The sequence below is a fragment of the Heterocephalus glaber genome, unplaced genomic scaffold (genome assembly GCF_053883595.1).
Source record: "Heterocephalus glaber isolate CG9 unplaced genomic scaffold, H.glaber_assembly_v1.0 deba00001538, whole genome shotgun sequence".
Classification (NCBI taxonomy): Eukaryota; Metazoa; Chordata; class Mammalia; order Rodentia; family Bathyergidae; genus Heterocephalus; species Heterocephalus glaber.
Genome location: NW_028258333.1, coordinates 8,485,573 through 8,500,219, shown reverse-complemented (window position 1 = coordinate 8,500,219; position 14,647 = coordinate 8,485,573). Strand labels below are relative to the sequence as shown.

Genomic DNA, 14,647 nt, shown 5'->3' with positions numbered 1-14,647 from the left:
CATGAAAGCATGAAATTTAACTGGAGATGATTTTCTTTTGTGTTTTACTGGGTCTGTTATTTAGATAGAAAAATATTCTTTTGTTCTCTTCCTCCTTGTTTCAATTGCTGTTGATATTTTTGCTGTTACTATTGTTGTTTTGTTCTCTTTTATTTTGTATATTAACACACACATGCACTTACACATATATTTTTAACTTCCGGGTCTGTCAGAGCACATTGCTTCTCATCTTTTATACTCCTGCTCAGGATGACAACAAAAAGAAAGCAGACTGATATTAACCAAGAAAAAAAAAAATACAGGAGAAAGCAAGGTAAAAATGTTGCTACTTCCACCCTTTCACTTGTTTTGCTATATTCTTTGCAAACTACATGTGCCACACATTTGCCTTAATTCCTTCCCTGCTACAAATCGCACAGTGCTCTAGGATTCATCTGCTTGACCTCTTCCACCAAGGCAGAGGAAACTTAAATAACTGTTAAACTACAATTTTCTGTTCACTTTTAAAACTCTCTGATGATTTATACTTATAACTATTTTCAGTGATTTAAAATCAAAGCACTCCAACAGTAGTTTCTTCTGCATTAACTCACTCATTTCCTAATAAAAAAAAAATTTGTTAAGGGAAAATGATAAATAATGGGTTGAAGGTTTCTGTTGAGATTTCTATTCGTATTTTTATGCTGTTGCTCTTATTTACCTCTGCAATATTATATTATGGCCATGTATTATTCTATATTTGGAATTGGACTTTTGAACACCTTTTTTTTTTCATTATCCCCCTCTCCTCCTAAATTAACACTTGAAAAATGCATGTGTAATTCATGGACAGATTTTCAGATATTCTTAAAGAGTCACATTTTAACCTCAGAAGTATTTGCGTTTTTCAGTCTCTGATACACAGTGTTGCATATAGAGTTGTTCATAACACTGTTGTATAATGAATGGCAAGGAAGAATGGAACAGTTTCAAATGTGGATTTAATTGTTCATAATATGCAGACTTCTTTGCAATGAGAGATGTTTTTGTTGTTGCGAGTGCAAATAAGGCTCAAATGAAACAAATATGGCATGACAACTGATAAAGAATAAATAATAGATTGATTTCTAATCTCCTTTGGGAGCAGACTCTAGGTCTCTCAATATAGTAAGTGGGCCAAGTGAGTGGTTACAACTATTTTCTTCAACATTATGTAAGAATCTGAAGACAAAAACTGTAGGCAGCAAGTTGCTGTTTGGACAGAATTTAAACTATTAAGAAAAATGTGTCAAATGGTCAAAAGGATGGCATTCCACGTATAAATCAGAACATAGTGACACACTGGATCATATATTTTTGGTTGGCACTCAGTGAAAAGTGAGGACACAAGGGTATTTATAAACTTAGATAAACAGCCACTGTTTAGTCTGGAAACTGAGATTAGAGTCATTCTAAAATTGACAGAAGGGAAAGTTAGGGAACAGGAGAGAAAGAATAAGGCCTACTGCAGAGAGCCGAAAGGGATCATCATGGTGCTGAAGTGTTACAAGTTATGTTAGTTCATTTTTATTTTAATTTCTTAACACAGGCCAACATAATAAGAAACCGTAACAGAAGACAAGTTCCTGCTGAGTGTAGTTCAAATCATTATTTGTCAAGTACCTCTTATGTAAAAGGAGCTTTGCCAGAAACCACAGCATTATTTCATGCATGGGATCTAATAATACTTCAATTATGAATCGTTCTTCTTGCTGCTCAAGGACTAGAGAAAATCAAACTCAATATGAAGCCATGCCTATTCATCTGCTTGGGAGAAGCTGAGGCTCAACAGCCTTTTTTATTTTAAACAAATAAAATGTAAAAAAGGTCAATTTAATTAGAGATTCACATAGGAAGATCTCAAATATTTCTGCTGGTCTGGTAAACTTGGAGATATTGTTTTCATTATTTGCTATGCTTTACTTGAGATTTAAAAAAAAAAAAAAAAAAAAACTTTTCTACTTGCATTATCCAAAAAGGATTGCATTGAAATGGAAGGCAAATTGTAAGAACCTAACAATCCAGTTTCCCAGAACATGTAGTCTCAGTGAAGTAGTATTGAAGATGAAAATTGATTCTCTTTTGCTCTGAGTTGTCTTATTGTAATTTAAACTGTACTACAGTTTAGTAAAAGTAGTTCACAGTGTATAATCTACCCAACAAGGTCTTTCAAAATATTGAACCAAATATAATAGGATCTATAACGTTGGCTTAATAAAATTATATCTGAATTCTAAAAGCAGTCTGTAACTTATATTCTACTATCATAGATTTTGCTTTCTGTCTATATAAATACATTGTAAAGGGTATCTACTTCAATATGTATTATCATACAAGATGAAAGTTCCCCTCAAAATTATCATTAGTTATAAAATATATTTATAATTCATATTGCTGCAAAAATGAAAATGAGTTCATTATTTTTATTGATTCTCAAAGGGTTACATTTTAGAAATTATTTCAAGGTCATCCAAAGGATATTTTAAAGTACCTACATGAATCAAATAGTGTATATTTGCGTGATGATCACCTTACTTTTTCTATATGTATACATATTTGAACAAGAAACGGAGTTTTATAATGAATTGAAGAATGAACTATCTTCTATTTTTAAAGATTAAAACAAGTGCAAAGCTACTTATGAATTAAATTAAATTGATATTATAATTTCTGGAAATACTAAGGCTATACACTATTGATTGTATTCACAGACAAATTAAATTTTCAATGTTTCAGAAAATTTTCTAGAATATTGTAGAGACTCTTTAGTCATTTATCCTTATCTGACACATAGTCAGACTATTGCCCCAAGGTTTCTTTCAATGTCATAATTTTCTGTTTTACTTTTGCATGGTAAGATTTCTACCATACATGTTCTCTAAACCTTTAGTAATAGGTTAAAATATCACTTTTAAATTAGTAGACCCAAAAATATATGCGCTACTTCAATATTCTCCTCAATAAAGAGATTCATTAAAACTATGCGCATTGACTGACTACTTCTAAGACAATTTTTGTTTTTTGGGCAGCCCTATATCTCTAGATCTCTCCCACATGAAATTTTCCACAGTTCACCAACTAAAATTTTTCTTTGCTTTGACTTATTACATTATGTCCTTTCTTGAGCTGTTCCAATTAACAATTTGAAAACAAATCTAATACATTAGCTATATCAGCTTCATATCAAAATTACCTACAAGTGCCGGAGATTTAGCTCAGTGGTTCCACCGCCTGCCCTGCAAGCGCAAGGACCCAAGTTCAATCCCTGGTACCAAAAGAAAAAGAAAAAAATTTCCCTACCAGCTTCTGTCTGTATCCAAGCTGTTGAGGGTTAAAGTTAGGAACCAAGCTTGGGAGCATATTATTAGAGATGGTCTGTTAATTGATGATGAAAAAGCATTTTCTCATCACAGACATTCAATTTTTCTGTTTCCCTTTATTCAGTTCATATTAAATTGTATTTGTTTGAACGTTATTTAAAACTTTCTACAATTTTGTTTCTAGGTGTATATAATGTTTAGAGATTTTTCTTCTTGCTCTTGTTGCCTAATTTTGTTCTTTCTGAAAGGCAAATTTTGTTGACGCATATTTGTATATACAAACATGTTGTATATCTACACACATGCATATACATGTGTATATATGTGTACAATTTTTTCAGTTTCACTGACATTTTCTTCCTCAAGACTAAAAGTTTTCTTTTTTGAGTTCAGTGAGCCTTCTGCCAAGCACATTTTTTGCAGTTCCAGTGAAGTACAGAATATCCCTCGTCAAGAGCTCATTATTTTGCTGTGTTAGACCTTTCTAGGTGGGAAGCTCAATGCTTCATAAATCCTCTTTTCTTTTAAAAAGTCAAACCTTCAGCTGGAAAGTTGAAAAAACATTTTTATGTCTCCATGTCATAAAGTTTTCCGTGCTAGCCAAATATACTGCAACTTTCTTAATTACTGATAATATTTCATATGAAATTTCTCATAATTATATAAATAATGTACAATAGGCTGGAACCATTAAAGAGACTCCTAATCTACCACAGCATATTATCATATTTATTTATATATCTACATTCGTATTTTCTGAGTTCTGGGGCCAGTGTCTTAAATCTTTTCCCTAGTGGATCAGTTATGAATACACAAACATGTTTGTGCCCATAAATATTTAGTTTCTACCTTTTCCTTAGATTAAGGAATTGGTAAATAGAAACAAGTTTATATTAATCATGATGTCATATACTATAACTTGATATATCTGCTTCCTTAAAGGTCAAATATTTTGGTAGAGTATGTCATGACTGCTGTATTACTATGCCATTTGCATAATGCAATTCCTTACTGCTTTTTCCTATTCTGTGACCTACTGTAGAATAGAAAATTAATATATATATATTTTTAAATGCTTCTTTTGCCAGGAAAGACAATGTTGTTTCAATTATTAAGTAGATTATTTATATTTTCTGTATAGCATGCCTTCAACAATGCAACATATACAATTATATTTATATGTGTATAATTTTTAATTTTATTCTCTATATTTCACTGAAGCTTTGAAAAATTATCTTTCTGTGACATTAATTTAGTAACGTGCAATCTAGAAAAAAAATTTATGTACTGGATCCTGATTATCATAAATGTACCTATATAAAACAATTCTAATTTATGTTATAGAACTATTTGATATGAAGATAAGAACCCCACTTTTATTATCCAATGGTATATTAATGGGTGACTAATACCCAATGAATTAAAGGAGGATGGGTATAATTAGCCTCACAATTTCAGCCCATGGTCTACTGGTTTCAAGAGAAAAACATCATGGTGGATGAGCATGGTGGTACAGAGCTGTGTAGTTCATGGAGGCTATGAAGCAGAGCAGGGAGGAAAGCCAGAGAGGATCGGGTGTACTGGAGGCCACAACTCAGACACATTCAGACATGGCCAGAAATGAGCTCCTATGATCCTTTGGTGGTTCCCAAACCAAGCAATTTGACAGAATTGAGATTAAGCATCATAAATGGTCCACTTATTCTTAGTGCAAAGTAGTTAAACGACACTGAGTTCTCTGCAGCAGTAACATTGAACTGGAGTGCAGCCTGTGAGTGGAGCTTGTCCTTCAGCTCAACATCTGCAGAATGAAGAAGGCTTGGGTGGAGCGAGAAATTGAGCTGCCAGGCATTTCTAATGCCAATTAAAGGCTCTTCTCATGGGAAAACTCTGGGGCTAAACTTGTCCTTTCTTACTGTCAGCAGTGGTAGGAAAATGGCCTGAACTTCACAACTTGGCAGCAGATCTTGATTATATGATGCTCCAGAAGACTGCAGCCTTGCTTTGTGCACCAGGCTCCAGCTAGGGTAACAATTATTTCCTTGAAGAAGAAGATCTGAACAGCACATGCAAATGTACACCACGGGTGTCATTTCACTAATGTACATTCTGGCTGAGGAATAAAACTGATAAAATATTGTAGGCTGTGTTCACTTGAGGAGAATAATTTCAATTGCTGGTGAAATGGTGAAGAGGTAATTGACATTGTAATTTTGATCAGGGTCCTACAATGTGTCACTTTTGATTGTGTGATTTGGGCTATTTATACTCTAGAATTCTAGGCAATTGAAATTATTATTTATAATATATATATACATACATATATATATACACACACACATATATATATATATATATATATATATATATATATATATATATATTGCTTTGCTATAAAAAGCAAAGAATTGGGGCTGGAGATTTAGCTCAGTGGTTCCACCTCCTGCCTTGCAAATGCAAGGTCCTGAGTTCAATCCCCAGTACCAAAAAAAAAAAAAAAAGCAAAGAATTTAGCACATTTTTCTTTACTAGTTTCTGTGAGTTTATTATAATACATAGCATTTAAAAAGTATATAATACAGAATTAACTATTGTATCCATCATTAACTTCCCCATGGTATGCTCATCCTAGTGAGAGAGCTTCAAATCATAGTTAAATTTTTAAAAGTATCAATGTGGTGTTTCCATAGAAATATCATCTCTACCAGTAGTTTTTACAGATTTTTTATGTGTTATCATCTCCATAATTTGGTAAAAATACTTTGTTCCTATCACTTGCTGTCAGAATGTTTGGGACAGTCCCCCCAGCTCACCATGAAGTTTAGGATACCCTGGGTTTCAGGTCATTTGTATTTCTTACATCTTTTAGCTGCTGCATCCATGTCCAAAATGCTTATTACCTCCTCCCTCCTCTGTCTTTGTACTCTTTTCCTTCCCCTGTAGTTTGGCTGTGTCAAGTTTTCAAACTAGGGCACTCAATTTGAGAATAAATATTAGCAATACCAACTCCCTAATAATTGCCCCTTCATGTTCTCTTGTGTTTCCCAAGGTTAAAAAAAGTCGCACATACACATTTTATCCATTAAAGGAAATGTGAATCTTTAATGGCAGCATTACTAAGTATATTTTGTTTTGCTTATGTCTGTCATAGATAACACAGCCAGCATTCTGACAAGGCGGAGGAGATTTAGTCGAACTATTCAGGATGTGTATTATCTGCCCATTATGATCTCTGATGGTGGAATCCCCTCTCTCAGCAGCAGCAGCACCCTCACCATCAGGGTTTGTGCATGCGAGAGAGATGGGCGCGTGCGGACCTGCCACGCAGAAGCCTTTCTGTCCTCCGCCGGTCTGAGCACTGGGGCCCTAATCGCTATTCTGCTCTGTGTTGTCATCCTCCTGGGTAAGTCATTCTGCACCTGGGTTATGTGATGTGAGTCTGAGTAGGAGTAGGCCATTTTTACACTGTATAAGTACCAGGAATGCATTAATGTGGGAAAGAATACATCACTGAACACATTTGCTTTTAATTAACTTTCACAGTACTCTGTAATCTACAATTAATTTGATTCCAACATGATGAAAGCTTTGGAATATCAGAGAAAGAATGAAAACTGAATAGTTTAGGAAAGAAATCATAAAATACTCTGAATCCTACCTAGGAAAAGTTTTGACAATTTATTTCCAAGAACATAATTCTAAATGAATCTCATTAAGACTCAAAGCATTTGGATGTTATTCACATAGGAAAAATAAAAATAGAAATCTAATGTATGGCAAGAGGACTCTAATTAATAACAATATTGAATTGTATACTGGAAACTGCCAAGAGAGTAGATTTAGGTAGATTTACATACACAAAAAATGGGGATAACTTAGATGATGAATATGTTAATTAATTTGACAATAGATAATATTTCACAATGAACTAATATATAAAATATCATATTGATACCATAAACCTATATGGTAAATAAGAAACTTCCATTGGTCCAAAATATTAGTTAGTCCCTATTGTTTTCTTTTTTAAAAACACTGATTCCAGCTTACTTCATTCAAATATATCAACATTTTATTAAATTAAATTCAAACCAGTAGAATTTTTAAAATTTGAAATTTACATTATTTTATTAAAAAGTGTCTAATTTTACATTACCTGTGTTAATATTCTAAATATTATCCTAATTTTTTAAATCTCATATTACAATAAACCCTTTGCATTTCCATTTATAGTAAAATACAGTAAAAAAAATGACAAACTCAGATTTTATAATAAAGATATCAGTCATTTCTGGTTCAAAGTGTAGAGTAGTTACAAGTTCATTTTTCTGTTCCCACACTCTTCCTTTCCCTTAGCAGACTTAACTTCTTTTCCTTTTTGGGTTCTTCCCATAAATGACAATGGAAGTGTATGTTTTGCCCTAAGTTCTTGTGAGGAGTGCTCCCTAGTTTGTTCCTGGTACGGATGACAAATTACTTGCATAGATGGAGGGAACAGTAAGATGGAAGAAGACTGAAAAGGAGCAGGAATGAGACCATTTGGAATTTGTTAGGCAGGCCAAAGGTTGACTGTAATCCAGATGGGTAAAGAAAGATTTAAAATAAGACAATTTTAGGATATAATTTGCAATTTACAAAAGATCGCAATGGATTAATTGGAGACTAAGTCTCCTGCTGTCATGAGACCCCATAGACAAAACAGTTAAGAGGAAGACAGTTTGTCCCGCTCAGAGAATATAATTTGCATTAGGATATTTTCAGAGAATCTAAAGGAAACTGAGTAATGTCAAGACACTTTACATGAAATCAATTGTAACCTTTGAAAAACTTAGATATCTAGGTGAGGTAGCAAGACAAGTCTCTTTGTCTCTTCTGAATGAGAACCCTAATTTCATCTGAGCTACAGACACTGAAGATGCATTTTTTTTTAAGTCACACAACAGACAAATATTCAGAGACCAAAGACTAGGTCTGAGCTATGTAGTGTAATCAGTAGGTCAAGAAAGATAAGGTAGCAGAGGATAGTGAGGAAGTGAAGAAGACAGAAAATTAGAGAAACATAATATCATAAAGATCAAGGGAATAATTGTTTCAAAGAGGACAATATGCTATGCAGAAACAGTAAACAGTGTCAAAGCTACTTAGAGCTTAAAAAAATTGAGCTCCAAAATTATGACTTAAATTTAGCTGTGGGGAACATGGGGGTTTGGTGTACCACAGCAAGAAGTGTCTCACTGCAGTACATCTGTGACACAAAATGTATGGGACCAAGGAAGCAAGGAAAATATTGGGTTTCCAAAATTTGATTTATTTCTATAATTATTGAACATATTTGTATTTCCTCTATACAGTCAAATATTTATGATTTTGCCCTTGAAAATTAAAAAAAAGACCACAAAACACTCCAAAGTTAAAAAGCAAAGCTATACAACAACAGATACTCTAGAATATTCCAGGGTTCCTAAGTGAAGTCACAGAAAATAGAGCTCAGTGATTTTTTTTTTTTTTTTTTTTTGTACCAGCGACCTCGTGCTTGAGAGGCAGGCAGTGGAACAACTGAGCTAAATCCTCAGCCCAGAGCTTGGTGGTTTTAATATGAGTATTTCTGGGGTGCTTGTTCTATAAGACAGTCTATTTGAAGAAGATAAATTATCTTCAATTATTTTTGGATATAAGGTGAAATTTTAAAAATAACTGAAAAAATTTTAATGTAAAAGAAAGTTTCAAGGTATATTATGGAACAGAATATAATTATTTCATGGAAATGGTACTTTATTTTTATTGACTTCCATGAAAATATTTTTTAGACTCTGGTATAAATGACAGAATGTTTGTATTATGTATATTATTCCTCAGGAATTCTGAACAATGTTAGAATTTGAAATTTTATTTTTATAGATCATTTTATACTTTTACGATATAGAATAATTTCTTGAGCCTGTGTTTAAGAACTAATAATTATAATATAATTTAAAATTTATATGGTATTGCAAAAGTTTATATGATTATTCAGACAATATCTGCCCAACAGATTTAAAATATAGTCATTTGGAAAATAAAATTAATTTCAAAGTTTATTTGTAAGCTCACAATTTTCATTGAAAGTATCACTAACACCAAAGATAGGAAAAATACCTTATACCATCTGAAATTCTGAAATAACATTCATATGTAAAATTCAAACAAATTATTGAATTAATATGATAATGAAAACCATATTAGGTATTAGCTTTATGGTTTATAAAAATAAACTGTGTTTGTATAAATCCAGTACTAGCTTTAGATAATTAATTGAGATATCAGGTGACTCCTGTCACTTTCTGAACATGTGAAAATGAAATTTCAGCTAAAAGGAATTTAAAATTATCTGTCAATTCTCATTATGCTTATTTTGTCTTATTATAGTTTAGTATATATTTTAACACTTTATAATCTGGATATATTCTTTGTACATTTTGCTTATTTGAAAATGTTGTTTGAAAGCCAAAAAAAATCTTAATTTTAAATGATACAAGTAGATAAAATCCTTGACAATGTCTCTGTATTCTAAATTTTAGCTATTTTATTTACCAGCAGATTAAAGGTTTCCATTTTAATAGCTAAAATAGTCTGCTTCATTTTTATTTCATTTCAGTACAGGCTAAAACATGCAAGTCTAGATTCATTCTCCTGCATATGGAAAACTAGTTTATGGCGCCTATAGAAATCAGTATAGAGACTCCTCAAAAATTATTTTCCCAATTTTATTTACCATATGGATCCAATTAATGAATAAATCTCACCAAATTCATTTTAAATTTCTTACATACAAATATAATACCAAAGATGTCCAAACTTGAAGATAAGGGAAGAAAAAAAAGTACACTAAAAACTAAAAAAAATCTGTTTTAAAGCAAAAGGCTCTTAAAAATACTATAGCCTATTTAAGTTCCACCCCAGAATACAAAACTAAAATTCTCTAATTATATGAGTAATCATTTATAGTTTTCAACAAAAAGGACAATTTATTTTATATTATATGACCCCAAATTACCTACTAGAAGAGGTATCATATATCATATGCTTAATTTTTGGTGTGTGGTACAGGTCATATGCTTAGTTTGGGAGACTATGGAATTCATTTGAATATTTCATTTGGCTTCTAGTTTTTTAATAAAATTTTGAATCTCTCTTTCTATCTATGTATGTTTCAATATATCAATATTTATATACATTTTGTGTGGATTGATTATCTAATACTAAATGTTGTCCTTGGGGTTCTTTAGAAACATTAAGTTTTCAACTGTCCAAAAATATCCTCCAGTAAAATTAAGAGTATAACATGAGTAACCATGAACTGAATTTTTAAAATATTTAAGCATAATTTTCTTAGTAAGGTTATTAACATTCATGAGTATTCACTTAACACAATGTTACTTTTCCATTGTTCACAAACATTATTCTTCTGTTTATTCATGTAAGAATTATTCTATAGTATCTGCTTTGTGCCATATACTCCAGAAATATATGCAGAACCAAACATAAATGAATATCAATTTGCAAGAAACACATCATAGCATCCATATTCCAGCGTTTTTCTCAGAACTGATTTGAATTTGCCTTTACTGAATTTATATGTTCTGCATGCTTTGATGTTCTGATATAATTATAACCTACATTCTCTTTTACTAAGGGTATAACAGATTACATTATTATTTATATGTTGACCCTTCTAAGAAGCAGGTATGTAACTAACCTAGAAATATATAGTTACTGATAAATGTCTATAATTGGAAAATAGATTTAAGGATTTAAAGTTCAAACTAATAATATTGACATTTTGATCAAAACATATCAGGAATGTTTTCCTAACTTTTGGAGAATAAACTAATATAAGCAACTGTAATGAAAAATATCACTATCCCCCATAATGCATTAAGTAGATATATTACACAAAATGATTGAAACATTGCACTAATGTTAGTGAAGGATGCAGATTGCCTCCATACTTCTGAAATGGTATTAATTACATTTTTCCTATTATGCATGCACATAAATTTCCTTGACATCAACAACAAACCATTTCAAAGAATAAAGGAAAATATCTTGATATATTAATAAAGGCAAGAAATTTTAATGTAATAAATTATGTAGTTTGTATAAATAGCTGGTTAAATGTAGAATAGCTTCCTCAATTAATCATAAAGACAAACAGATATGCAGTTTATGATAACTTCTAAGCCTTTGAATAGAATGAATAAGTTACTTCAAGGTGTAGTTCAGAAGCTTTGAATTAGAAAACTGAGAGGTACATTTATTCTAAACATTACAAAGAGGTTTAAAAGACATATTTATTGCATTCGGTAAATCTTTTCCCCTCAGAAAACAAAACAACTATTTCCTAAAGATTGCTTACAAGAATTTTTGGTAGATATAATGTAAGTTAAATGTGAATTTCAGATAAAAATGTGTGCAGATATATGAATGTATCATAGGATAAATATGTCAAGTGCAGTGATATAATATTTGTTACATAAATATGCTTTATTGGGCCGGGGATTTAGCTCAGTGGTTTCACTGCCTGCTGTGCAAGTGCAAGGACCCGAGTTTGATCCCTGGTACCAAAAAAAATAAATAAATAAAAAATAAAAAGAAAATAAATAAATAAATAAATAAATATGCTTTATGAAATATTTTTGTTTGTAGGTAAGAATCCCAAGTATTCATGGGCACCATATTATATTTTACATACATACACATATAAGTATTTGTGTATAAAATGTACATTTGTGTTTATCTCATTTACATATAATTGGGTGTCCTGCTTTTCTCTTTTTGTGATAAACTTAATAATATAAGATATCAGCTTAATGTAGTTCCCTAAGTACTGTGTTATAATGTACAAAAGTTGAAGATATTAACAAACCTCATAACTACTACTATAAAGTTTACAATATTAGTTGTGCATGAAGAAAACCATCTACAAAGTTGTAGTACACTATTGGGCCTAGTTGCAGTCTATAACAAAGCTGATGTGAGGTAATTATTTCTATTTAGTAACAATTTAGTATACCAAATAGATTTAAAATAAAGAGAAGTTGCTGAAGGAAAGTTGGTGAACTTTATTTTTGTCACCTGATCTAGAGATATTAACATTATTGGTGCTATTGTCTAATCCACAGTACTGACAGAACCACCAGTGAGCCACAGTCCAACTGGTCACTCAGTTGCTCATTACACACACACACACACACACACGCACACACAGGCACACACTCACACACACACACACACACACACAGTGAAGTGAAAAATTGTACCAGAAATATCATTGACTTTGTTGTGAGAAGCCCTACATTATGGCTCCAGCTCTTCCAGGAGCTATCTGTGTGAACCGTTCCTTAGATCATAATTATATTTATAACCTCTCCTTAGTCTCAGTTTCCAAATAGAATAATTGAGTAAAACTATAGCTCTGTCATTAAGATGAAATAAGAAAGTTCTATGAAAATGATTCTCAGAGCAGTTTCTGTGTACAAAAAAGGTAACATTTTTAGCTTGAAAGACACACGTAACTATGAATACATAATTATATAAAGTTGATAATGCACAAATGAGATCAACCACATGCAATATCCCTTCTTTGATTGTCTACAATATATAAAAAATTGAAGGTAGAAGCTCCTTCTTCCAATTTTGCAGAAACAATATATCCTGCCTTTAGTATATCTACCTAAAATGATTAAGCATATATAGATAGACCAATGCATTTTTATTTTTGCATTCAAAATTTCATACTTCTTTTCTGTCACCTACTTTCTTCACTTAAAATACTGAACAATTACTCTGCAATGTGAGTCGAGAAACTTGAATTCCTGAGCCTCTTAATGAGAATATTATGATTTCCCGCAGATCAGCAATGCATATTGCTTCATTGGGGCACTCATTTTTTATCTTTTTGTAGACCTTGAAATATCTTGTGTTGTTATTCAGAGTGCGCAAAAGTAAGGGCTTTGCTTCAGGGCAGTTGGTGACAGGGACTGGAAATTGCTGATGTCGAATTTCCCCCAAATGTCTTTCTTTCCCCTAATTCTTCATTCTCTTTCTATTTTCCTTCAGCAATTGTAGTACTTTTTATCACCCTGAGGCGCAGTAAAAAAGAGCCACTGATCATCTCAGAAGAAGATGTGCGAGAGAATGTGGTCACCTACGACGATGAAGGAGGTGGGGAGGAAGACACTGAGGCCTTTGATATCACAGCCTTGAGAAACCCTTCCGCTGCTGAGGAGCTCAAGTACAGGAGAGATATTCGACCGGAAGTGAAGCTCACTCCAAGACACCAGACACTATCTGCCCTAGAAAGTATAGATGTCCAGGAGTTTATTAAGCAAAGACTGGCAGAAGCAGACCTAGACCCCAGTGTCCCCCCATATGACTCTCTTCAGACTTACGCCTATGAGGGTCAGAGGTCAGAAGCTGGGTCTATCAGCTCACTGGATTCAGCAACCACACAATCAGATCAGGATTATCACTATCTTGGAGACTGGGGTCCCGAGTTTAAAAAGTTAGCTGAACTCTATGGAGAAATAGAATCTGAAAGAACAACTTAGTGGCTGATCCTTGGAATCGTGTAGATTTTACTTCCTGAGCAAGTGAAGATGAACCTCAGCAATGACAAGGAAGATGCTTGCAAACTGTTCCTGAAACTGGACAAACTGTGCACAGCTCCTGTAGAAACAAGTGCCCTTTTTATAAGCAAAACTGGGTTATATAATTGGAAGAAAGTCAAATATTAAAAAACAGAGAAAAAGCTATTATTCCTTGTGTATATTTTCAATTGATCAATAAAGTCTGTCGTACGTTTAATTAAGAATACCTGAAATAAGCCAAACAATGAATATTTGTTTCAATACTTGTGATTTTTTTCCCCAAAGCAAATAAAAACAAAAGAAAAGAAAAAACTTGACAAGGGAGCTCAAACTCAAGAGAACTACAACTTATAGGGGTGGTACACTGAAAAGGAAACTTGTGAAGCAATCATGAGTTTTTTCCACTTTTCTGGGTAGACCCTTAAGACCACACTCTGTTATTGTGACAACCCTCGTAAGTCTTGTCTTGTTTGTCAATCACATGAGGCATTCCCAGTGTATCAGGCCGCTCTGTCATGGACTGTTCTGTACCATTTCCCTGTGTCCTCCCCAAGTCTTCTCTTCATACCAGATGGAGGGAGCAAGGGATTTGCTGCCTGCACTCTAATGTATGCAATTTTGGTGCACACCTGTGCACCAATTGTCTCTGTCCCTTCTGTCCTCTTTCATTTTAACAGGAGA

The 14,647-nt window shown here is 32.7% G+C and overlaps 1 protein-coding gene across 14 annotated transcripts in view; it reads left to right on the top strand.

The window, feature by feature from the left end:
* Cdh18 (cadherin 18) overlaps positions 1-14,215 on the top strand; it is a 924,665-nt gene extending 910,450 nt beyond the window's left edge. For 9 of the 14 annotated variants that reach the window (XM_087189255.1, XM_087189253.1, XM_087189252.1 and 6 more), the window contains 2 exons: positions 6,490-6,741; positions 13,437-14,215. In XM_087189255.1, coding sequence (XP_087045381.1) covers positions 6,490-6,741; positions 13,437-13,927 — 743 coding nt within the window. In that variant the 3' untranslated portion in view covers positions 13,928-14,215. The remainder of the gene's footprint in view (positions 1-6,489; positions 6,742-13,436) is intronic. The other 5 variants (XM_087189262.1, XM_087189261.1, XM_087189260.1 and 2 more) reach the window with 2 other exon arrangements.
* The last annotated feature ends 432 nt before the right edge of the window (positions 14,216-14,647 follow it).